At 45.0% G+C, this 26629-nt stretch overlaps 1 protein-coding gene and 1 long non-coding RNA gene across 4 annotated transcripts in view; one reads left to right on the forward strand and one right to left on the reverse strand.

Moving 5' to 3' along the window:
• EGR2 (early growth response 2) overlaps positions 1 to 26629 on the reverse strand; it is a 79939-nt gene that overhangs the window by 2910 nt on the left and 50400 nt on the right. Inside the window, exons 3-5 of one of the 3 annotated variants that reach the window (XM_070563378.1) lie at positions 4394 to 4601; positions 3501 to 3607; positions 897 to 1005 (exon numbers count right to left, since the gene is read on the reverse strand). In XM_070563378.1, the coding sequence (XP_070419479.1) occupies positions 897 to 1005; positions 3501 to 3599 (208 nt within the window). In that variant the 5' untranslated portion in view covers positions 3600 to 3607; positions 4394 to 4601. Of the gene's footprint in view, positions 1 to 896; positions 1006 to 1105; positions 1551 to 3500; positions 3608 to 3706; positions 4087 to 4393; positions 4602 to 26629 lie in introns of those variants that run through there. The other 2 variants (XM_070563388.1, XM_008516576.2) reach the window with 2 other exon arrangements.
• LOC103548675 (uncharacterized) lies at positions 1427 to 6744 on the forward strand. The gene is made up of 2 exons (XR_544325.2): positions 1427 to 4262; positions 6458 to 6744. It is a non-coding gene; the product is annotated as an uncharacterized lncRNA (long non-coding RNA).

The following is a 26629-nucleotide window of genomic DNA, read 5'->3' on the forward strand; positions in this document are numbered from 1 at the left end:
CAGTGATTTCCTAGCTGCTCCCCATCCCAGGGACCTTCCCTCCTCCTCTCTCCCGCTGCTCTTCAGCTGACGGCTGCTGGAGGGAGTCGGGCGCTGTGGTGGAAGGAGTCTCTAGGTTTCCTCGCCCTCCCAACCTTCTCAGTCTTGCCCGATACCCGCGCGTTCCCGTCCCAGCCGAAGGCCAGTGGCAAGGCTTCGAGGAAGGCGCGGGGACCGCGGGAGACCACTTTCCACCGCATTGCCAAGGAAACCGGCGGCGCCGATGCTCCCGCGGGCCTCCCTAGGCAGCCAGGGAGCTGCTTCCCGCCGTTGCCCGCCCTCCTCCGCCTCCACCCTCGCCAACCCCCTCAACTTCGCGGGCGGCGCGCAGGTGGGGCGCTCCTTCAGGCCGCACGGGGAGCGCGCTCCGAGATTTCCCCTGTTCTGCTCCGCCCGAGAAGGAGCGGCGGACGCTTTCCTCTGGCGCTTCACTGCCACTCGGCTCTCCAGACGCGCAGCTCTCCTCCAGGGCCCCGAACTTTCCCGTCACTTTGTCCCTACCCCGGGAGAGGGGAGGCCGGGATGCCGCCGGCCGAAGGGCCCGCACAAGCCCCGAAGCCTGGTGGGGCACCTCTTCCACTCTCATCCCAGCGCCCGCCGGGGGCTGGGCGCGCCGCGGCGCACGCATGCCTGTTCGCTGGCGACCTGGTGCATCTGCCCGCGCTCCCAACTCCAGCGCCCGGATCCCTGCTCCCGCTGGCTCCTCCTGCACCCTTTCCAGTCTTCAAAGCCAATTCGGTCAACACCGTCCACCTCGAGCCCCAAGCTTCTCCTCCAAGTCCTGCATACGCACGGCACCCCACCCACCACCTCCGAGTTGCGTAGGTCCCGATCCGCGAAGGGGACACGCGGCTTACCTCCGGCCACTCCGTTCATCTGGTCAAAGGGGCCTCCCAGTTCGGCATTGGGGAAGATGGTCACCGATGTGGCGGCAAGGTCCTCCACCGGGTAGATGTTGTCAGACAGCTGGTGCACAAAACCACTGAGAGTTACTGGGATTTTGTCTACGGCCTTGGCGGTCATCATTTGCTCCTCGCACAACCTGGAGACCCAACTCCCTCGCTACCTGGAGTATCAGAGAAGCCGTTTTGAAGAAGGATTTGACTGAGCCTAGGTTGGTATCTCCTTTTGCCCTCCACACTTGAAAGCAACCACCAAAAAAAAGAAAAAAATCCAAGAGAAATAAAACTAGCAAACAAGTTGCTGGTTTTTTAAGAAAGAAGAAAAATGGTTATTTGCCACTGACTCTCTCCTGTGTTCCGGCTGGGAAGCCAGGAGTTGCTGGTGTAGTGTTATTATAACAGTCAGTGTGTCCCCTCGCCGAGCTATTAATCAATTGCTGCTCTCTGGGTTAGACGGAAAGTGTTGCTCTAAGTATTTATGGGCAGGTCCTCAATGCCCGTGACGTCGCTGCCCATATATGGACTGAGGAACAGGGCTGGGCCAGGCGGCTTTTGCCGTCACATGGCCTATTTGCATACGGGCTCGGCGGCGCGGGCTCCGCGGCGCGGGCTCCGCCGGGCTCGCGACTCCCGACACGCAGCCCGCGACAATCCGCAGGGGTCTGGGGCGTGCGACCCGAGCCTCAGCCTGGGTCCGGTGCGCCGAGCCCGGCGGGGAAGGGGCGCGCCGCGGGTCCAGCTCAGGCCACTGGGTAGAGCGAGCGGGTCGGGGCTGCGGCGCAGCCTCCCGGGGCGGGGAGGAATTCCGGTTCTCTGGGACTTTCCAAAAAAGGCGAAGATCCGGTGCCGGCGGCTCCGCCTCCCCAGCCCTTGTTTGGGAGCCATTCCGGAAAATTAAACTTCGGAAAGAAACCGAGCGGAGCCGAGACACTACAGTCAAACCCCTACTCACTTTCTTGGCAGCTCAAAACCGCAAGCAAAAGGAGGCAGCGAAGAAAAAAAAAAAGCTGCATGCATTCACGGAAGCTGACTGCTTTTTTCTGAATTACTTGGTGGAAAGAAGTGGCTGGTGATAAGAGTGAATGCGGTATTGCTTTTTTGGAAAGTCTGTTCTATTTATACAGGAGCGAAAACGGAACAGGTTTGGGGTTGTTTGTTTGTTTAAGTATTCTGGGCATCTTGGGGTGGGGGGGCGGGGAGACCCTAGGAGGAGCAGAATAACTGCAGGGAGCTTCGAGAGAAATCCTCCGGCGGAGACACCCCCCTTCCTCTGCCCGCGCGCTCCCCGCCCCCCTTCAGCTGCCGCGCGGAGCGGGCGCCCTTCCCGGCGCGTCTGGGCGGTCGGCTGTGTGGGGGCGTCCAGATGGAGGCTTGGACACTCACCCTAGCCCGCCACACACATACACACTCTTACACTCACACACGCTCCACTTCCGCTCCACACACTCCCACCCCCGCTGCCTTCTTCACACGCCCACTCGCACACCTTACGCTATACACTCCTGTTGACAGCCCGCCTGTGCGCCCGCCTCACCACGAGGGTGCCCGGCCGGCTTCTTGGACAGGGTACTCTGCAAAGCCACCCATCCTCACCTTCATGTCCCTACCAGCCGCCCCCACGAGCCCACCCTCCGGGACTGCGCCCTGCCCGCCCTCGAGCCCTACTCTAGAACACCACATATTAGGAGGAATAGTCTTCCTTTCCCTGGCCAAGAGACACCTTGGTGAGCCAAGCGAGGTCCCGAGTGATAGCAAACAATGTCGCCAACGCCAGTTTTGAGCTGCCATCACCCACATGCGTTTCCTTTGGCGATTGAAAAACTGACCCCCAGGGAGACCTTTCTGTTGAGTTCCCAAAGCAATTTTTCAAAACTTTCAGAGGTCCAGAGAGCGGCGGGTTCGGGCTCGCTGCAGGCACCACTCCTCCCTCCCACGCCCCCGGCCGGCACCAGGCGCGCTCCCGGGCCTGGCCGGGGCCTCGCGGGACGCCAGTCCCGGGTGCCCAAGCCTGGCGCGCCGCCGCCTGCCTGGCCCTTTCCCGCCTCAAAGCCGCTAAGGCCTAGGACAGAGCGTGGAGGCAGCCTCTAGGGCCCGGCCCGGCGCTTCCCCACCCCCGGCCCGGGACGTCCCCAGCTTCGTGGGGGCCCGGGCGGGCGAGAGCCACGGCGCCACTCCGTGGAAGCAGCGCGGCGCTGCAGGAGGCTCTCCCGCCGCTCACCTGCCGCCGCCGCGAGCCCGCTCCCGCCCGGCCCCGCGCGCGGCGGTCAGGGCCCCGGGGCGGCAGGGAGCGGCCTCTGCTCCTCCAACCGAGCGCCGCTTTTCCCCCTGCCCGCCGCAAAATCAGCTCTCCGCCGGCCGGCCATCTTCCTGACTTCAAACGCCCAGAAAAAATTTGGGAAAGTTTCTCGCTTGCACTGCGCCCTCTTTTCCCATTGGAGATAAGAGGGAAAAGGAAGGAAATCCCAGCAAGGTTAGCACCCTTGTAGGTACCCCACACTAGGGAAAAACGTGCAAAGTCCCGTTTCTAAAAAAAGAAAGAAAAGAAAGCTGAGTTCTTACCACGTGCGCCAGCCCGTTCCGCCTGCGCTCCGGCCGGTCCCGCGGCCCCCGCGCTGACCACCGGCAAGACGACGCCTCGAAGGGGAGCCCGACTCGCATCTCCAGCCCTGAGTCCGAAAGAAGGGGGGGCCGAATTATGCAAATGTGGGTCGTGGCCGCGGGGCTCGGGTTACGGCCCCCTCCAGCCTCCGAGGTGAGGCACCCACCGGCGGCGAGTGCGGGCGCGGCCACTGCTAGCGCTTCGCTCCTCTCCACGCACGTGGGCGGGCGGGCGGACCGACAAGCCGCCAGGGCAGCCCCGCGGCGGGCGCTGCTGCCAACCCAGCGGGCGGCCACCGCGCGCCGCCCCGAGGGGGAGCTCCTGGATGCCCGAGTGCCCCGCGAGCAGGGTGCAGAGGGCAGGACACAGGCTGGGGCGGCCCGGGCGAGGGGGAGCCGCGCGGTCTTCGCCTGCTACCCTTCCTGAAGGAGGAGGCTGAGTGGGGCTCAGATGGGGAGGGGTCCTAGCGAGGAGAGGCGGGCTTGCCCGGCCCGTCTGAAAGGCACGTTAGAGTAAATGGGAATGACTGACCCTCCAAAATTATTCGGATCTTTCCAACAACTCACACCTCCGTTAAGAGCTGCGCCACGCCGAGCCCGCCCTGCGTCGGGGGCGGGTTAGGGGCAGGGGCAACCAACAGCGACAGGGAGGCTGTGCGGGCTCCCAAGAGGATGCCTGGGGCCAGTCCTGAGAGGCCTTCCCTGAACCTCCGCTGGAAACAGGTCAGTAGAAACTTCCTGTAACCCTCTTCTTTTTTTACGTTTAAGAGTGATAATGGAACAGAGTCTAGGCACACTCATTTCAAGCCAGCCACTTTGTGGATAGATAAGTTCAGAAAGCTAAAATGACTTGCCTAAAGTCACGCAGCTGATAAGTGATGGTGTCCAAACTTGCAACTGGGTCTTCTGTCTCCAAGTACAGTGCTCTGGTCGCTACACCATTCGCTGAGGAAAACCCAGTTCCGGAAAGGGAAGAGCTCTTTGAGGTTTGGGAGCCTGGCTCAGCCCACTAGGGAAGAAACAGGTCATCTTCATCAACTTCATCTCTTTTCTTTGGCATTTCTGGGGAGAGGAAAGCTGAGGTCAGGGCTTTCATGGGGCGAGGGAAAAGGGCCTGTCATGGACTCACCCCCACCCCAGAGGGAAGGAAGAATTTGAGTTCTTGGGCTTTCTAGACCAGTATTATGGATGGAGTAACCCTATTTGCACAAAGCCAGCATTCGAATAAACCATGTAATAAGAAAAGCCAACCCCGCAGTGTCCTTCCTGGAAGGAAGAATAAGTGAGACAAGAAAAGGTAGAGACAAAAAACTCCAAAGGTGTTTACAGAATAAGATGCCCTGCTGGGGAGGGGAGTGGGGGAGGAAGGGGAAATGTGGCAGTTGAATACAGAGATGTACCACGGTTTCTACTTTTAGGCACTTGAACTTATTCTGATCAAAAAGTGAACAAATAAATGCCTTTCTTTAAAATAGAGTTGTCAAAATGCCCAAGTAAATGGGGCGCTCAAAGATGTATCTTTATTAAAAGAGTAGCAAATTGATGCCAGATTCTGATTTGCTTTGTCCTGATTCCAGACCCAGAAAGTAAAAGAGGAAGGAAGCAGAGGAGCCCTTTAGTAGGCTTGCCCCTGCTGGTGGGGGCTTGGATGGGCGCCAGGAGCAGGGGAGGTAGCCCGAGGGTGCTGGCTGGCCCTCAGAGTCCCCTCTCTGAGTGGTTTTCAGCTTTTCTTTCCCACAATGTAGACTGAGAATCGAAATCAGCCATGAGGCATGTCACAAATAATTTGTTAACATTTGCATTTTGATTTATTAAGAAACATGTTTGAACATCATTATAGGGTATTCGTATTGTAATGTCATTTTTGCTCACTTCCCTTCTAATAGTGCTACAGGAGTGAGAAACAAAGGAGAGTCAGAGTTGCCCTTAACTGTGGCCACACACACCAGGGTGTGGATCCTGAACTCGAATGGCATAGGACATGTGCATCTCAGTGAAAATCAGGCTAATTGCCAACTCTGCCATCCAGCCGAGCCTTTCTTAACAGTGCCCCTCTGTGCTGAGAAAACTGATAAATGGTTCCCTGCATTCAGCATCTCACTATGTATCTGGTAATCTCAGAGGCTGTGAACCAAGCCCCGATTTAATCTATGCCGGTTAAATTGTTGTGAAGTCTGAGAGAAGCATTACTTCACACCAGTCCAATGTGTACCCAAAGTCATATTTCATTGCCACAAATAATCTGGGCAGGAGGAGATAAGACCCCTGTGATATTTTGTAGCAGCAGCAGCACTGGCCTAAGCAGAGGTTGCTCAGGTTCCCTTTAAGGTGAACTATCATTAAGTCAACAGATATTTCTTGAGTATCTCCTGTGTGTCAATCACTATACCAAACCTTGGACATATGATGGTATCTAAAACCAGGCCTGGTTCTTGCCCCCATGGAGCTTCCAGTCAATCACACAAATGTACAGTTGCAAAAAATGACAATGTTTAAGCCCAATGAAGGAAATGGACAGAGGACTCAGTGGAGTCTGGGAGGTTGAGGAAGCTCCTAAGAGAATCTCTGTAAGTGGAGATCTGAAGGATGTGCAAGGCTTGGGGGAAGGTCAGTGGAGAGAGCATTCCAGGGAGAAAGAGCAGGTGTGGAAAGACCCCGAGGCGGGAGGAAGCAAAGTGCATTTGTGGAATAGAAAAAGTCTGGTGTGAATGGAAACCTCCAGGCTGCTTTCCATGCTTAGTGCCCTGGGGCTGAGGGTAGCCAATACAGACAGCTTCCTTGGAAGGCCCCTCTCCACCCAACACCTCCCAAGAGATTTTAACCTCTTCAACTCTACTTTTTCTCTGCCATTATCTTTTCGGTCTAATGACAATGGCATTATAATTTTTACATTTGAGATTTTCTTTTTTACCACTCAGCTTCTGCAAACGAATGAGAACATGCCAACAAGATTTCAGCAAGAAGAGAGAACATATACAAAAATGCTTATGGACATCAGCATTGTGTTTCTGTGATGGTCTTAATGAAATGACATTCCTTAGGTGTCTGTTTCTCAATGAGGAAGGAAACGACAGACAATGTAAATTTTGTCCCATTTAAAATGAATAGAGTGGAGAAGTGCAGCCTTTCTAGTAGAAACACATCATGTCAAACCTACAGATCACTCCTCCATTGCTGGTAAAAAAATAAAAGGTAAATCAATGCATCATTTCTCATGATTGTTTAAGGCAAGGTACCTATCAACCTGGAGTCCAGGTTAATAACCGATAGTATGTCAGTCTGGTCATAAAGGCTCCAAGCAAAATCTTCATTCCAAATCACACTTTATTATGCCTCTAAATTTTAAATCTTTCAGCTTATACATTTAATTGTATGAAAAATGAAGTTCGCTATAACTAGGGAATTTCTGGATTTTTATTTAATACACATATCACTAGTCTGCTTACATTACCAGGTTATGGGAAGCAATTTTCCTTTTCCCACATAACGTTAGACTTCCTCAAGAATAAAGCAGCTTTGTTTTTATATTGAGAAAAGGATGGAGCACGTAAATGCATCCAGTTGTCAGAGCAGTTGTTTTGCAGCATTTAAACCAAAAAAGAAAAAAAAGTCAAACATTTCATATTTCAACTGAATGATCTTGATAAGAATGATCACCATTTCTTGTGGTTAAGGTTATGAGCTCTGGAGACCCGTATGGCCTGAATTCAAATCTTAGGTCCTGGGTTCAAATCCTAACTCTTGACACTACCTGGCTGTGTGTTATTAAGTTATATAACTTCTCTGTGCCTTGGTTTCCTCATCTATAAAATGGGCAAAATGATTATACAAATCTCATAGGATGTATTGAGGATTGAATATAGTGATATATGTAACATATATAATATACTGTTTGATACATAGTAAGTATTCACTAATTGTTGGCCATTAAATTATTACTATTATTGAACACCTACTTTGCAGACAGACACTTTTTCTATGTTTATGGCTTTGTTCCCTACAACCACCTTGAAAAATAGGGCTGTTGATTCCTGTGTTCCTATTTTACAGATGAGGGAACTAAGGCTCAGAGAAGATACAGAGCTTATCCAGATTCACCCAGTTAGGAAATTGCAGAGCCAGAATATGACCTCTGTTCTCTCATTTGCCAAAGCTCGTGTCTTTCAAGTGCATCATGTGATGCAGAGCAGCATACAGGAGATACAAGAGTAGCTATACTTCAAAACTTGATATATGAAGTATTCATGATATTTATTCCTGAATTCTGAGTTTCAGCTTCCAAGAATAATGATGATGGTATTACTGAGGCAGTTCAGGTTTAGGTTGTAAAGAGAAAAGGTAACCCAGAAAGCAGTGGTAATATGCATGTAATTTATAACACGCTATACCCTTATGGAAAATGTCATCTAAACTTCGAAAGCCAAGTTCCACATTAATAATAATCTAATTGACATAACACCTTTTTTTCTGGAAACATCAAGATGCCTAATGATAATACTGTTGTTTTTCCAAAGAGGCTTGGAAATGTGGAATAGAAATTTAAAATTTAGGAAGAGTGAGTTAGTGAGTGGCCTGTAAAATCTGGAGACCATGCTCCATCAGACACATTCTTAGCCTTCGTGTAACCCTTGTGCTGTTGTCTGACGTATTCTCTATGCTGTTACTTTTTCAACTCCATCATAAATTCCCTGAAGGCAGGGACCTCAAAGTGTGCTCCCTGTCTGTATTCCAGCAAGCAGAGTTCTGGATAGGAACCCAATATATGTCTTCCTGGCAGTGAGAGGGAATGAGGCCTGGCCCATCTGAGATTTTCATATTATCTTGTCAGAGAAATCCTAATTAACTAATTCTATCCAGCCCACAGCTTGTTATTTCTAATGATTTCTCCTGGAGATGTTGGATTTCAGAGCAAGGGCAAAGACCCCAGAAAACATTCTCTGAAGGATTTGTCCTCAGGTATGCCCTTTTTTGGAGGTTTAAGTCATGAAGTTCAGGGCAGCCACTCTCTACTCTCAGCATGACAAGTACCACTGATGTGGTGGCAGCCAGCAATGAGGACCAATATGGAGACGTCTACCCAAAAGTCCTGTTCAGACCACCCTGACTCTTCCCTGCCAGGTACTACTGGTCACGGATACAGGCTGGTATGAGCAGCTGGGAAGTGGAAAGGACTCAGGGCAAGGAGCCCCAAGACCCCCTTGCCAATTCCACCTCTGCCACTGACTGATGGTATTATCTTGGGTTAGTGGTTGATGCTGGGAGGACCCAGCTGTGCTTCATATACTCACATCACTCAAGCCTTTGGTGGCAGCCTTGAGACTCAGGCTGTTCTTTCCCCCTATCTGATGATGCTTCTTAACCGTACACCACAAAGATGGAGAAACTTCACGTCCCCTCATGCCTGCGCAGAATTTTAAATAGCAGCCCCAAAGGCCACAATGTTTAGAAACAGAGTTTAAGTTTTCACTATTTGGAGTGAGAAAGATGGCAGGGGCGGGGGCCGGGGGCAGAGGGAAAGGATTGGATAGAGGGAGAATGCCAGAGCATGGTCCTGGGTCCTGGGAAAAAGCACTAGGTTAGGAATCAGGCTCAATGGTGTCTCCCTATAATTATACTGTCTTTAAGAATACTAATGGCTAATATTTATTGAGCATTTAAGACTACTAAGCACTCTGTGACTGTGTTGCCTTATCTCTTATTCTACCAACCACCCCCTGAAGTAGCTATCATTACTCTTTGCACTTTACAGATGAGAAAAACTGAGTCACCAAAGTCCAAGCCACAGAGCTAATTAAGTGGAAGTGCCAAAACCCAAGCGGTCTGACTCCATCGCTTGTGCTCCCAGTACCTATCCTAGCCTGTGTAACTAGACAAGCCACTTAACCTCTTGGAGCCTCAGTTTCTTCATCGTTACAATGGGGCTGGGCATGCCTGTCTCAACTGCCCTTTGCCAGAGTATTGCGGTGACTCAAAGGCAGAGGATTAAGAACACGTTCTGAAACGCAGGACACGCACTGCAAATCTCTTGTCTCCCAGAGCCATTGCTCGGGTTGCTGGACCTTCAGTGACAAAGGTGAATGTAGATCAGGATAGGACAGGAGGTGGCATTTATGATGCCAGGACAGGGACAAGGCATCAACAACTGAACTGTACTTCTAAGCTGTTGGCTTCATGACCAATCCTAAGCCCCTTCAAAATGGTCTCTTTCCCCCCTCCTCTCACATTGGAGGGTGGTCCAAATCTGTGTAGTCCTTTCCCTCTGGATCTGGGGTTGGGGAAGGTGTCCCCCAGAGGCTTGGGGGTCTTTGGAATGAGTTCTTGGCAGGTCTGCTTCTCCTGCTGCTGATAACAAGCCTAGACTCATGGTCACACTCCTTCTTGGATCCTAATAATTAACTAGAATGTGTGTTTCTGCTCAAGGGCTGTTGTGCCTGAGAGAATCTTGTGGTTACAATGCAATCACCTCTAGGTAACAGAACAATGTCAATCAATGGCCTTGAAAGCACACAATCAGAGCCTCCCCAGCGACCTGGCAACTTCCAGCCTTTTAGAATTAGAAAGTTTGCTTTTTAAAAATATGATAATTTAGGCATCAGCCCTTGGAAACTTCAAAAAGAGGAAAACTAGAACAATTGAGATCCTTTCTTCTCTCTGGATTTTATGAAACAAGAGACACCAGAGACATGACCAAAATGACCATTGTAGTCCCTTCGTCTGTTACTCAGAAATCCTAGGGATGGACGGTGTCTTAACAGGAGACTTTTCCTTGCTTTCCCTGTGTTTCAGGCTTTTCATCACAAAGTTCTCTCATATAATGGCAGCCTGAGTGGAATGTTACCCCAAAAGTGGAAAATGATATCTGGAAGCCTAATAGGTATACATATATATATATTGGGTGGTTTCAGTTGAACCTGAGTGGACTTGACTCCCTCCACTCCATATAAATTCCCTAGGGTCTGAAAGCCACCACTGAGACTTGCGGAGCCAGCCCACAACCTGCTGGGTCCGGGGCTGCTTAGGTAGGTGAGCCAGTGAGCAAGCAAATATATAGAGATTGGCCTATCTCTCTTCCAGATGTCGGCACAAGCTCATGGTGTTCTGTCAATCCATTCAGCGACTATTTATTAAGTACCTACTATACACCAGGTACTGTGCTAGGTGCTTGGGATGCATCAGTGAACCAAACTCCCTGTCTTCATGTAGCTTACAGCCTGGAAATTCTTGAGAATTTAATTCCAAGAACCAAAAAAGGGAAAACGCAGTCTGTAGTATCTTCCCTTGTCTTCAGCCAGAATCACATTTAAGCCACCCACACTCAGATATAAATCTCTCCTACGGCCATTAGAGAAAGAATACCAAACTTGCTTTAGTAACACATTCTGGTGTTTAATACTCTTGCAAGACATTCTTCAGAGATAGAAAATACCCTCTTTTTATTATGCATTTTATTTTGTTTTCTCCTCAGGAGACATGAAAGAAGTTAGTCATGATATTCTGAGTAAGAGCCAGTCACAGGCTGGAATGTAGCCCTCAACCTTTTCTGTTTAACGTGGAAAAACCTCAGTTCCTATAGTCTGTCCTCAGAATTTTTGCCTTTTGATCCTCACCATCCATGTCAACTCTTTGATGAACTTCTTCATTCCCCACGCTTCCCAGTGCTTGTAGAGCCTAATAAGACATTTTACATGGCACTCTACTCTTTCCAAATCCCTTTCACATGCATTATTTCCTTTGGGACTCGAAATATAACCCTGTGATGTTGGCATGGCCACATTCACCTTCCCACTGTCCACAGAAGCTAAGTGAGACCCAGAGAGGCCGAGTGATTTACCTAAGTTCACAGAGCTGGAAGGAGGCTGACCAGCCAGCTCTCCCGGTGCTGATATTGAGAGCTCTGTCTGTCTAAGGCAAACCTCAACTACTGGTTGGGAGGGCCCAGGCATGTGAATGCTTGTGAAATCCCTACGATACACTGATGGCTAGTGGCCAGTTCACATTTAGGTCGTGTGTTTTCTTCCCCAGGTGTGTGCTGACCCTGTTCTGTTATCACCATGTCCTTTTACCCCAGTGGGTAAAGACTGATAGCATAAAGTTCAAAAACAACCAACCAGCTGGATCCTAGCCGTCTAGGTTATCAAAGCTAATTTTGAGCCCCCAGCCCTAGGTCCATCTCCTGTAGTCTTCATTTGTCCCATTTCTGTGAGGGTGACTCACTGATTACCACTCTCCGGGTTATCAGCCTGCGGTGCAATCAGAAGAGATTCTCATCTGTGTGAGGTGGCTTGAGTGTGATTGGGTCTACCCTACTGGGGGGACCAGCCTGACCAGGAGGAGGAGACGAATTCATAAGCTTCATCAACAGAAGGCCTTGATGGGTTTTTATTTTCCCCAAACTTAGCTAACCTATGCCACGGTCTGCTCACAGCTGATTACAATAGTATTTTTAAGTGAAATCTTTTGTGTTTGTGGCTAAAATTTGACCAATTTTAGCTTGTTTATCTAATGGATAACACTGCCCTGACTTTTATTCTTGCCCAAAGGGTTGCAGGAGGGTCATGAATACAATGGGAAGACCTGACTGGCAGGCCCAAGAACTGGCCTGTAACTGTACTGGTCCATCTTCAGATCTGACTCATCAGAATTCTAGGCCCAATGATCTATTTTAAAACAATAACAACAACAAAGAAAATGCCCTTTTAAAAAGCCAAATTTGATGATGAGCTGACTGCCTATTACAACTCTCTAAAAATCCATGCTCCTTACTACAACCTGTAAGTCTTTACATGACCTGCCTTGTCCAACTCCCCAACCACAGCTCCTTCCTCTTTCCCCATGCTCACTATGCTCACCATGCTCTGCCACCTCATAAACATCTCAAGCTCCTTCCCCTCTTAGATCCTGCGTGCTCACTTATTCCCTTTGTCTAGAATGCTTCCTGCCCTGACCCTTTGATCATCCCATGTCTTGTCCTTCTGCTGAAGACAAAATGTTTGTGCCCCCCCCCCACCAAAACTTATATGTTGAATCCTGATGCCCAATGTGATGGTATTTGAAGGTGGGGCATTTGGGAGGTGCTTAGGTCATGAGAGTAGATCCCTCATGAATGAGATGAGTGCCCCTTAAAGAGATCCTAGAAAGTTCCCTTGCCTCTTCTGCCCTGTGAAGACACAGTGACAAGACAGCTATCTGTGAACCAGAAAGTGGGTTCTCACCAGACCCTGAGTCTGCTGGCACCTGGATTATGGACTTCCCAGCCTCCAGAACTGTGAGAAACACATTTCTGTAGTTACGGTATTCTGTTACAGCAGGCTGAGCAGACATTTTCTCATTCAGATCTCAGCACAAACCTTCCCTTCCCAGACTCCCCACTCTTCCTCAGTCACCCTGTCCATTACTGCACACTGCTCTTGGTGCTGGGCATACAGGAGGGTAAGGACCATAGCTGTCTTGACCATAACTGTATGCCTAGCACCAAGAACAGTGCTAGCATAAAGACATGTACAGTAAGTATTTGCTAAATGAATGGAAAGAATGAGCAATGATCAGCCAGGTTTGAGATCCACTACCTTAGTACGATCCTTTTTCATCCCTAGATTTCAGCTGCCTCATTTGTAAAATAGGGGTATTAGCCTGTGTGGCATCTAAGGCTCCTTACAGCTTTGGCAATCTATTATTAACTGGCCCTGAGGACCTGTGGGGAGCCCAAGGGCTGCAGCCTCAACATCACCCCAAACTGGACTGTGATTTTCTAGGTAAGGCAGCATCTCAAGTCTTGATAAAGCAAAAAAGCTTAGGCCCATAGAAGAGGCCTCCCTCCTTCTACAAAGAAAAAATCGGCTATGCTTTTTCCTAGGAAGGGGTCAGGTGTTCTGATAGGAATTGTCCTCCGTGACATCTTTTTGATTGAATCCTGTTACCTTGTGCCTATCAAGGCATTTGCAAACAGACAGAGCAAATCAATTTGCAGCCATATAGATGAGTTGTGCTTAGAAAGTAGACTTAACTGAGTCTGCAACTGCTGGGAACTCTTCTTACATTTATAAATAAAGGTGATTTATCCTTTTTCAATCTTTAGGTAAGACTTCAGGATTCCATTCATTCTTTCAAATGGATGCTGAAAATGATATAGAATATAATGGAAAGGAGATGGTTAATAAGAGGATAAGAAATGATTTTTCTACGTAATTAGAGTACAGAAACTTAAAGTAACTTGTATTCTTTGGTCTAAGGCAGTTAAGGCTGCATGTTGTTTTTAAGTGAATACAGCTAAATTTCAATAAGTAAATACCATGATTATCAACATTTGGCTTTGAATATGCTAATGGCACTCCTGTAGGCTTACTTTAATTTCAATGATGTATTTTAATTTGGGCTATAGAAATGAAACCACAGTTTATATAATTTTTAGAAAATCAAGAGTAAGTTGGTCAAGAATAGGTTGACTTAATTGGGGCCTGGTTATTTTTAAAAAGCACACACAAATCAATAAGTGATATAAAGAGAAAATGGATGTACAAAGAAAGAAGTCAATTTTTTTATTGTCATCTTCCAAAAGTATCGGAATGTCAGGTGTAAATTATAACTGACAGTTATATACATGTCATCTGTTAGAATTGGGAGGCCAATGCTGGGAAAACAATCCGTTAAGTATTTTTGAGGCCTAGTCATGCTAGGCCAGAGTTTACAGGGAATGGAAGATGAATTAGAGTCCTTGTCTCTTAGAACCAGTAGTCCAGAAAAGAGATAAGGCAAGTGCATAAATAGAATGCATGAAGGACATGGTAGGTGTTGTCAGACACATTCACAAATGTTGCTATGTGGTCCCAAGAAGGGGGAGAACAGTCACAGGTGTGGTAGTGGGGACCAGATAAGGCAGAACACATGAAGGTCGCTCAGTTTTCAGATTTAGGTGGAGCCATGTCCTTCATAACTCAGTACACCTCTCTACCGTACACCTACTACAGTGGCATGGCTGTGGGAAATGACCAATAAACATTGATAGATTGATACTCAAAGACAAAGGAAACATGTGCTGTAGCAGCCAATTGGTAGAATGAATGGATCTTGGGGACTTGAAGACTTGAAGATAAAAAGTTTGGCTACTGTAGTTGCCAAGTTCTGTATAAAAACATAAGTTCTGTATATACTTATCATCTTCAGTTTTCTGGGCAAAGATTATTGAACCCAATCAAGAAAGAAGAAATAGGCATTTGTACAGCCTACTCAAAGATGAAGGAGGCTGCGTTTAACAGCGGCTGAACTTTCTTTCTCCATCAGGATGCTCTGAGAATCACTTCACAGATACCTCACCAAAAGTAGGTTATGTGACTCTGTGAGTGGAGAAGGTGGGCCGTGAATTGTGAAGGCTTGGTTTTGTATGATAGATGGATAGAAATAAAGATTCAGCCTTGTGCGCAGGGCTCTAATAGAGTTTCCCCACCCACCCCAAGCTCTGGTCCCTGGACCCTCTACAGTTGTTTCCCCAACCAGCTGATTAGCTTTGGTCTGCACACACCATGCAGACCCCTCCCCTGGGATGCACAGCCCCTGCTAGAAAGGAACTATGAGGAACAATCAACCCACGCATTTTAGTTTGCCGCCTCAGCTTGCGCCTCCACAGGGCTCTTGGATGGAATGGGAACTGAGAACTCACTTGAGCTGCAGCCGCTGATTTTGGAGAGCCAGGGAGAAGCCCATTTCATGGCAGGTGACCCTTTGCATTAGGCTGAGGAACCAGAAATCAGGAACACAGGGACTCAGCCCCACCCTAACACTGCCTTTTATGTAGACTCTGCTTCAATGAGAGCCGGGCAAGTTTAGCAAAGACAGTCTCATGATAAGGCAGTTGACAGGAAAGAAAGAAACCAGTCTCTGGCCTGGCTCTCAAAGTTTCCATTTGGAGTAAATTTTCAGAATGGAAAATTGATTATTTAAGCTCCAATGAATTAAAAAAAAAAAAAGAGTGGACTTTTTTTGGTTCTGTCTCAGTGATTTTAATTAACTTTCAGAAGTCTACAGCAATAACTGTTACCTATGATTCTATTATAGAGAAAATGTGATGGGCATAGATAAAATTAAATGTTAATTGACATAATTACCCAGTTAATATTTTAAGATTTGTTATCTACATTTCTCTGCTTTTGCCTTATTGTACTTTGCAGCTCAATATGAAGATTGAAAAAAGAAGAAGAACTTTCTCTTCATCTCCACTGAGTTATTTTTCACTTTGAGTTGGCTAGTTATTAGTCAGAGATGATAATAATAATTTTTCTTAAAGTGCAGGCTGCAGCTGAGAATTTCCAAATTGTAATGAGTCACCTCTGGAGTAGTCAAATCATTTATCCCCAAACCTCAGACTCAGACATTGTGCCAGGAAGGGGATCCAGGATTCCCCATCCTAACACCAAGCATCAGTACTGTGACCCCCTTACCATGTGGGATGTCTGTCCTTGGCTAGTGATTGTGAACTGCCCTGGTCCTTGCAAGCAGGCCTCTGAGAAGGTCTCTAATTTTCATGTCCCTCAAACCAGTAGCTTCCATATTTACTGTCTCACCATCATTTGACACAAGATGTCCCAAACCTTTGTCCTATTGCCAAACAGTGACAGACATTTGTTAGCTGCACAGGAAAGTCTCTACAGGTTACGTTGCAGAAAATGCCCAGTATAAGGGCCTGGACCATTAGGAGATCGAGCTTCTTATCTCTGTCCTGCCAATAACATTTGAATCATGGAGTCTCAGTGTGGCTCAGTGCTAGGTCCCTCAAACTTCAGTCATTTTAACTTTATTCTGCACTATTATTTACTCTGTATTTTTCTTTAAATTATTTATTTTAATAAATATATTTTTAAAAGAAAACAATATTGCTCCTGCAAAATGGAAATGTATAGTTTGGCATAAAAAAAAGAAACCATAAGAATAAATGGATAGGGGTTTCCAGCCAACAGAATGAAGTGGCTGCTGAAGTTCAGTTCCTGGGGTTAAAAAGGCTTAAATAAGGAGAATGGGAACCAGCTCACTGCCTAAGACCAAGGGCTGAATGAAACAAGCTCTTCACTACCATTTTATATCATGCATATTAAAAAAACCATTGCTGACCAACTGTCTAAGGTTATGGCTTAAAGAAATGTATCAAGATAGACACAGCCTCAGGACCGGGACTTTAACCAAGCCACTGGCTCACTAGTGGATCTGATTTGTGAATGAAATAACAATAGGAAGAGAGAAAAAAACCAAATGATTACAAATCTTGGTAATGAAAAACATGCTAGTGGAAGTAATAAAACGACTTAATAAAATTAAAATCAAGGCTGGAGACAGTAAGAGAAAATATTATTAAATGGGAACATATTACTGGGGAATCTGTCAGAACACAGCACAGACAAAAGAGATGAAGATGAGGTAGAAAAGGAGGAAATAAAACAAAAGCAAACAAAAAGCTCACTTAAGAGACGTGAAAGGTAGATTGAGACTCTTCAATAAACTTTTCAGAAGTTCCAGTAGAAAAGAATGGAGGGCATGATGGAAAAGCATTTTATGAAGAGAGAATAGTTGCAAATTTTAGCAAGACAACCCAAGATCAAGGGTGTATTGCAGAGCACGCCTAGCACCCAGAGCTTGATTTCTAATACCATTCTCCAATAAAAGGAACCAGGGCTCCTTAGAGGAATGATTGATTTTAGGACTGGAGCAGGAAATATAGGAGATGATCCTGGAGTATCTTGTAGTTCCAGAAAGTAAGAAAATAATCAAAAAACAAAAAAAGATACTTTGATGGTAGTATGTCAAAGGGACACAGAAGTCAACTGAAAGAGCTCCCAAGGACCAAAGCTGAAACAGCTTCAACAGCAAAATAAAGTATTGGTTTATAATCCAAAGTATAAAAATACCCATAAGTCCATATTGATATAAATAAATTATTGAATACAAAAACAGATGGGGGAGAATAGACAAATCACCCATGCAGAAAAATTCCAAATAATTTATGTAGATATTTTGCCCTTGAGGAGGTGGAGCATAAATTCTCATTACGTATACGTGGGCTGCACACAGTAACTTCCTTCCAAAGAGAACAGTACAGAAAAGGAGGGGGAAAACCAGTAACTTTACAGTGGAGAAACCTGAGAAACACTACCTCAAGTCAGGTGATCAGGGTTAATGTCAACAGTGATGTCACATTGATAGTATGTATCCTTGATATGACGTGATCAGAATGGCACTGTACCTGTGTGATCTTCTTCCAAAAAACACATTAGTTCAGGCTAATTATGAATAAAACATCAGACAAATCCCTTTTGAGATACATTCTACAAAATACCTGACCAGTAATCTTCAAGGCACCAGCCCTGGTGGTCTAGTGGTTAAGATTTGGCACTCTCACCATCACAGCCCAGGTTTGTTTCCTGGTCAGGGAACCACACTACCCATCTGCCAGTTGTCATACTGTGGTGGCTGCATGTTGCAGATGCTGAAAGCTATGCCACCAGTATTCAAATATGCTGTACACAGGGTCACTAGGAATTGGAATTGACTGGATGGCATTAACAACAATAAAATCTTCAAAACTGTCAAGGTCATCAAAAGTGAGAGGAGCCTGAGAAACCGTCCAAACCACAAAGAACCTAAGGAGACATATGACTAAATGTAATGTGGTATCATAGAACAGAGAAAAAGGCCATGAGGAGAAATTTGAGAAAATCTGAATAAAGTATGGACTTTAGTTAATAATAATGTATCAATACTGGTTCATTAATCAGAGACAAATGTACCATAATAATATAAGATACAGATAAGAGGGGAAACTGAGTATGGGGTATATGGGAACTCTCTGTACTATCTTCTCAATAATTCTATAAATATAAAACTGTTTTAAATTTAAAAGTTTATTCTCTTAAAAAAGTGCAAGTGACCAAGTGCAAGGATAAATAAAGATTCACTGGGATAAAACTGTAGAACATCAAGGATAATGAGGCCATTCTAAAAGCAGCCATAGTAAAAAGATCACCTACAACAGTAACTGAGTTGCAGATAAACTTATTTTAATCAGCAGTAATAGAAGCCACACAGCTATGGAAATAAATCTTAAAAGTGCCGATGGAAAACAAAATAACAGTCAACTTAGAACTTTATACCCAGGTAAACCATCAACAGAGAAAGGACAAAATTAAGCCACTTTCAACATAATATTTACTATTTACATATCTTAATTAAAAGATGCATTTCAAGAAAGACAATTTTGTAGAAAATTTAGTGGGAGGACCTACACTTGAAGATCAAGACATTATAAAACTGTGCTATGTTAAAAAGAAACAAAGAAGATAAAACAGTGGTATTGGTGGAAGGATACGCAAACAGACCAATGGAACAGAAAAGGATTAAAAATAGACTCATATGTATATGGTCGCCTGAATTATGGCAAGGATGTCACTGCAAATGATGGGAAAATGATGGTCTTCAATCAGTGGTGCTAGATCAATTAGCTATCCACATGTCAACAAGGAAACTAGACCTTACTTCACACCATATACAAAAATCAACTCAAAATGGATCGTAGAACTAAAACAATTTTTTTATGATCTTGGGTTGGGCACAGAATTCTTATATAGCCCATAAAAACACAAACCACAAAGGAAAACACTGACTATTTAGACTTCATTAAAATGAAAAACTTGTGTTTCCCAAAGATACTTTCATAGAATGAAAAGGCAAGCCACAAAGTGTGAGAAGATATTTGTCACACATATATCCAACAAAAGACTTGGGATCCAAAATACATTTTTAAAAACCTCCTACAAATCAATATTTAAGTAAAGGCAACCTGATTTAAAAATGGTCAAATTCTTGAGCAGATACTTCACAAAAGAATGACGTTTACGGTCAATAAACATAAAAAATATTCCAATATCAATATTCATTAGGGAAATGCTAAGTGAAACCACTAGACACCACTACACATCCACCAAAATATCTACAACTTTTTAAACTGAAAACAGCAAGTATCGGCGAAGATGCGCAGCAGCTAGAACTCTGATTTACTCCTGGTGGGAGTTTGGTTACAACCACTTTGGAAAACTGGCAGTATCTTCTAAAGCTGAAGATTTACCTACCATAAGACTAGGCAGTTAAACTCCTAGGTATTAAACTGATAGATGTAAGTACATATATACACCAAAAGACCAGTACTAGAATGTACATAGCAGCATTTTTCATAAGAGCCAAAAAACTGGAAACAATCCAAATGTCCATCAAAAGACGACTAGGTAAATAAATTATAGTATACGCAAACAATAGACAACTACCCGGCAATCAAAAACCATTTGCAATAACGTAGCTAGATCTCACAGACCTAATGTTGAGTGAGAAAAGACAGACACGTACAAGTGCATACATGATTGCATTTATATAAATTTCCCCAAACAGCCCAAACTCATATATGGTGAGTTTGAAATCAGAGTAGTGGCGATTTTTGGTGTTGGGGCAATGACTAGAAGGGGGCGTGAGAGACAGTCCTGAGGTGTTGATAATGTTCTTGATCTTGGTAGTGGCTACATGGGTGTGTTCACTTGGTAAAAATTAACCGAGCTGTAAACTTAAGATTTGTTCACTTTATGTATGTTATGCTTAAAATTCACATGATTCATAGCTTTCAGCTTGGCAAAGGGGAAAAACGTATTAGAGAAAAAAGTAATGAATCCAATAGAAGTCAATAATTGAGACAAAAAGAGAATAAAAAGTATGATTAACAGCACACCCAAAGTACGATGATAGGAATAAGTCCATATGAGTCAATATCTGCAATGTCTGCAATATCTGCAAATAGATTAAATTACTTATTGGTTGTTAGAGATGATAAGATGGGAAAAAATACAAAATCTAGCTAAATACTGCTTATAAGAGTCCACCTAAAAACAGAATCTGTATTAAAGTTTAATTCAAGTGCAGTAATGTTAGCATTTGATAAAGCTATGTGATGGGTACATGGGTATTATATTATTCTCTATATTCTTATGTATGATTGAGAAAAGGAAAATATATTTATTAATTGGAAACAAAACAAATTCTCACATTGAAACTAGATCTGCTGCCTATTGAAGGCTTTGAGTTTGAAGCCTGCTCTTTGTTATAAAGAAAGATTGGCAAAGGCAACAGGCACAAAGACCGTTTCTTTGATGCAACCAAATGGATGGAAAGATAGTTTTAAAGGAAATACTTTTCTCACTCCATGGAGGAATGTTCCCAACTAGTCATGTTGCGTAGCACTGTGGGAGCGTCCCACACTAAGGGACCCTTGAGCCATGGGAACCTGAATCCTGACCCCAGCACATACTACACTGTTTACATCTGTAAAATGAGGATTAGGTCAATCTTTCCAGCTATTATAAGAATGAGAAGAAATGGCTTTTGTGATGTGCCTGGAGCACACAGCTGTCAATCCATGGCAACTGCTAATCAGCTCAGTCTTTTTATTATGTTTCATTGTAAGCTCAGAGTTGGAAGGTTATTTACAGTTAGTGGTCATCCCCCTGCTCTAACCCAAGACCCTCAGTCAAGGACATAATATGGCTTAAAGGCTCAAAGAACAAGTGAGTTACCCTAAGCATGCCATTTTGCATCTTATTGCATACTTCGTAGAATAAGAATAATTTCTTCCTTTTCTACCTTATGAAGCTTATATGAGACTCTCATGACAGTAATGGAAGGCTAGAAAGTTAAAAGTGCCTTCCTAACACAAGAAGTATTAGTCCTATGATGAAGACCATCAAGGTGCTATTAAATAAATGACAACATTGTTCTTCTGTTTATAAGAAACAGATAAAGCTATCTGTTGTTGATAAGCCTTCTTTTTTGCTTACTTCTGAAACACACGATGCCATTCCAGACAAGTGTGGCCACCTTCCTTAACCACCACCTCCAGAGGAATGAGGAGCCTTCCTGTGTGCTCTTATGGCAGGGGCACTGTGTCAACCATCCTTGTCTACTTTCCTTTTTTTTCCCACTAGACCATAAGCTCCTTAAGGACGAGGGCCTGCGTCACGTATGTTGTGTTGTTGCCAGCACCTAGCCCCGTAACCCACAGCCAGCCCTCAAAAATGGAGCCAGAGTCCTCCCTCTGCCACTTAGAAAATTGTTCTCCATGCCTCTGTTTCCTCATCTGTAAAATGCAGTTAACAATGGTGTCTACTTCTTCGGGTTGTATGTAGTAAAGATTAAAATGGTAACTCATGCAACATGAGGTAACTTCTCACAGATCTTGGTCCTTAGCATTATGTAGGTGCTACCTGTTAGTATTATTGCTGTGATTATCCTGTCATGTTTAACCCTGAGGGAAAAGGAAGAACTAACATCTATTGAATTCTCACTTGTTGCCCTTTGTGCTCTCAATTCTTACAACAGCTCCATGAGATGAGACTTATCATTCCCATTTTGCAGATGAGACAAGCAAAGCTCAGATAAGTTATTGGTTTATGGATCGTCACACAGGTAGTAAATGGCTGAGTCCAGACATGAATCCAGGTCTGTCTCTGCTACACTTATGATGTTAGAGCATACATGTAGATGGAGGAGGAGAGGGAAAGGTATCCATTCACCTTGGACTGAAGGGGCATCTGCTTAAACAGTCCAAAAAGAAATGCTGATCTCTGAGTCTGCTGCCCACCTGGATCCCACCTAATTCCAAGTGAATGTTAGGTTGAATGACTGTAGAAGAAGCAGGAGGAGAAAAGCTTGCTTAACTCTACTGAATGTAACATGGTCCAAATTTTTTCAACTGTTGGACCCTTTTTTCAAGGCTCATCTAATACTGTCTCTCTGAACCAGTATTACATGGAACAGAAATTGGGAAAGGCTCAGTCTGCAAAAACCTAAAATTCAACCTGATATTTCCACGGGAAGCCTTGTTTACTAAGGGCTGGCTATGGTAGCCGAGCGTCCTATGCAATCTCCAGATATGGATGACTTATCTTGCACAGTATTGAAATACGGTATTGAAATCTTGCAATTGTTAATATTTTTGTTAACATTCAAAACATTAATATAGAAATTCAGATGTCCAGCTTGTCCTAAACTGTCAACAGATCCACAAGAAAAGGTCCACAGTCTGACACAGCAACAGTGGACGAGTTGAGAGGCAGCTGCCTTCTTCAATAAGACATGTTTAAGTGTTTTCCATTTTGCCACAGAGCTCACCATGTCCTATTGTATACCTAGTCTGCTTCATTCATTTGTGTTACCTTCCTGGTCACTTTGCCCTTTGCATTTTTGACCCTTCTCTCAATGCTGGGGGGAAGAGTGAATTTGTGAAAAACATTTGGGCAGAGTTCAAGCTGACTTATTCACATCTCAAACCTCCTAGGAGTGATAATCTTACCAACTTTAACGTGAGAGAAAAAATATATAGCAAACATTTACTGAGATCCCAGAATGAGCAGGTACCTTACCAGACTCTGGTGAGAAAAAGAACAAAGAAGGTATAACAAAGAAAAGATGGGAGTAAAGATCCCAAGCTGATGGGGAAAACAGACAGACAAAACGTGCAACAGAATCTGGTAACTGCTGTGAATGTGGAATAAAGTGGAATAGGTACAGCTTTCCCCAGGGGAAGCCCAAGGAGACTTCCAGAAGCAATGATACACAAATTGTAACTTGAAGTTCAGCAGGTAAAGGAGACAAGGAAGTACAATTCAGAACACTGGAAAGTCATGTGTGAGGTCTATAGTGGAGGACATCCCAGCATCTTTCAACCTGGAAGAAATTACAGGTTGTTTGGTGTGGCTGGCGGGCTGAGAGTGAAGGGTGGAGGGCTTGGAGATGCAAGTCAAAGGTGACCTGAGGCAAGACTGGCCAGGTCTCTCACTCCATCCGGAAGACTGTGAGCTTTAACCTATAGAGCAGCGCTCTTCAATCTTTTTTTAATTAAGCACTTTTATTACTTAAATATTTGGAAGTTCATACCACCAAATAAATATGTTATTTATTTATAAATCATATAAATATACTAGCATCATTACTAATATTCAAGTTACAAATATAGATTTAGGATGATGTTCTTTTTAAATTAAACATGAATTTGTATGTCAAATAATCTTTGTTTAGGAACACAAGGTAATTGTTGTATAAGAAATAAGACCATAAATAGTAATGAAAGATCATATTTAGAAGTTAACATTTAGCTACTCTTTTTAAATTACGAACAATGAAAGATGTAAAAGCATTTTTAAGATATTTAAATTGAATGTAGTTAACTACTGAAGGGTCACAATTAGTACAAGTTCTAATAACTGATGATGCCCAGTTTTTCCAACACCAAACCATATATAGGTGAGGGGTTCCTATCCAGACCATAATAAATGTTCATCCTAGTGAACAAAAGTAAAAAGACACTTGTTTTCCATCACAAATTCAACAAAGCCTTCAGTTGCCTAAAGAATCAGCAAATAAAGAAGAGCAATAATATAATAGCAAACATTTATTATGCACTTAAATTTTGCTAGACATCGTTCGTTATAAGCATTCTACATTCTATTTTTTCCCCCTTTTTCTCCCCAAAGCCCCCCAGTACACAGTTGTATATTCTCCGTTGTGGGTCCTTCCAGTTGTGGCATGTGGGACGCCGCCTCAGCGTGGCTTGATGAGCAGTGCCATGTTTGTGCCCAGGATTCAACCAACGAAACACTGGGCCACCCGCAGCAGAGCACGCAAACCTAACCACTCGGCCACCAGCCAGTCCCGTTTTTTTTTTTTCCTTTCCGCCGGCCGCACAATTTAATCAGTGCAGATTATTTACAGAGAGAAACATACGGGGGTGGGCACTGACCCCCCTCCCCTTGGCTGGCTCTCCGTTCTGAGGATGGAGGGGGAGGAAGCTACTGGACCTGTGCTGGGGCCAGCCCGTGAGACGCCCCTCCCTCCGGGGTCTGGGGGTTCTGGGCGGCAGACTGCTTGCTCAGGGCTGGGGAAGAGCCTGCTATACAGTACCATTTCCGTGGCAGCCTCGCCTCCCGCCTGCCTTGGGGAGGAAGAGAGAGAGGAAGCGTCTCTGCCCTCAGGGTTGAGCCCAGGAGGAGGGCAGTCTCCAGGCCACAGAAGGCCCCTCCGGGCTCCACAGCCCCCTCCCCCAGTCTGCATGGGGGGATGCGCTGCTGGCCTCTCCCCACTCCTGTCCCTTCTCCCACTGCCCTGAAGGACAGGGAACCGGAGGGGAGGAAGCCCCCAAGACTGGGGCTGTGGGCCCCCACACAGGTGAGCAAGAGGGCTGTGGACATCCACCACCGTGGCCCGGGCAGCCGTCAGCCCCTCTCTCTCCAGGGGACACGGGCAGCTGGAGCCTGAGGCTGCAGGGTTCTGAGTGCCCTGAGGACGGTGATGTGGGTGAGAGAGGGTGGGAGGGGCCCAGGTGGGTCACAGCTCAGAGAGGAGAGAGTGGACAGGGGGCGGAAGCCCAGCCAGGGCAGGGCGGGGCGGGGGGTGGCGTGCTCCTGGGGTGGAGGGTCCTTGGCAGACCGCCTTTGGTCCTTGGTAAGGCAGGCCCAGGGCCCCGTTTCCAGAGAGGGAAGGGGGTGTGGGCTCAAGGGGTACGTGATTCTCCCAATCAACCTATGAATTGCTATAGGAAACTGAGACAGAGAGATACATATTAAGTGTTCAACGTCACACAGCTTGTAAGAGGGTGTCCAGCATATGAGCCCAGGCAGTCTGGTACCAGAGCCTGGGCTCCTAACTACTCTATTACAAGAATGCTCATCCAAGAATTATTTAAAATGGGGGGAATCTAAACGTAAATGTCTGTCAGTTATGGTAGATTTCCAACATGGAATAGTATATACCCACTAAAAACATGTTTTTTCAGAAAAATTTAATGACATAGGAAATGTTCATGAAACCAGCAAACAAAAAGCTAAATATGATGATGTGACATTTATTGAGTGATTACTATGTTCCAGGCTCATTCTAAATGATTTATAATGGATTATCTCAATTAATTATCACACTAACTTTACAAAATAGATACTATTTTCATCCCTGTTTTACAGATGAGAAAAAACTTTCAGAAGTTAAATAATTTGCTCAACATTATCCAACCTTGGATTCAAATGTGAGTAGTCTGAGTCCAGAAGTAATCCTCTTAAATAATACTCTATGCAACTTCTCCTGTATTCTCCTGTAAAATGAAGGCAATTATGAACATCCATTAATTCATTCATTCCACCAATACTTATTGAGCACCTCATGTGATCAGGATACTTCTTAGCTGTGGGCTACAACAGTGAACAGGCAGAAAATGTTCCTACATTACATTCTAGTGGAAAATAGACATCAAACCACTCATTATAATAAGGTTTAATGAGCACTAAGACAAGGGAAGTTCAAGGTGGCCTGAGAACCAGTAGTCTAATTAATTCCTGGTATGACAAATCCCTTCTCAATGTCCTTGTGTTGATATACTAGACTGGCAGGGCACAGTTTAGAGGATCACTGAGCACTCCAAACATCCACCTCGTGAGAGAAGCAATCTCTAGTTGTTCCCTGTTCAATGGTTGACATAACCAGCTACCTTGGCCACAGACTGGACTAGGACCTACCAAAAGTAGCTATCTTGTGCATTGATTGTCATGCCAAGTGAGAGCAAGAGAGAAAGAGAGGAAGAGGAAGCCGAGGAGTCATGTAGGAATACCCCAGAAAAAAAGACTTCAAGGCAATCCACCAAAATGCTACCTCCAGATAACTTTATTAGTTATCTCCAGATAGAAGAAGTTGGGTGATGCTATTTTCTTTTTGTTCTTTTGTATTTTCCAAATTTTCTATTGTCGATAATGTTTTGTATATGTAGGTTTCTAAACTCCAGACCATGTGTACAATGACAGTAACTTGTAGAAAAGATAAAATTACCAGTTAAAGAGGTTTAGTATCTTTCTGACTACAGGAACCAAAATGCTATATCCTGCTGAGTTTTTTAATTGCAGTAAAACACACGTAATATAAAATTTACCATCTTAATCACTCTTAAGTGTACAGTTTAGTGGCATTACATATATTCACGTTGTTGTACAACCATTACCACCAGCCGTCTCCAGACTCTTTTCTTCTTGCAAAAC

Source organism: Equus przewalskii, chromosome 1 (genome assembly GCF_037783145.1).
Source record: "Equus przewalskii isolate Varuska chromosome 1, EquPr2, whole genome shotgun sequence".
Lineage (NCBI taxonomy): Eukaryota > Metazoa > Chordata > Mammalia > Perissodactyla > Equidae > Equus > Equus przewalskii.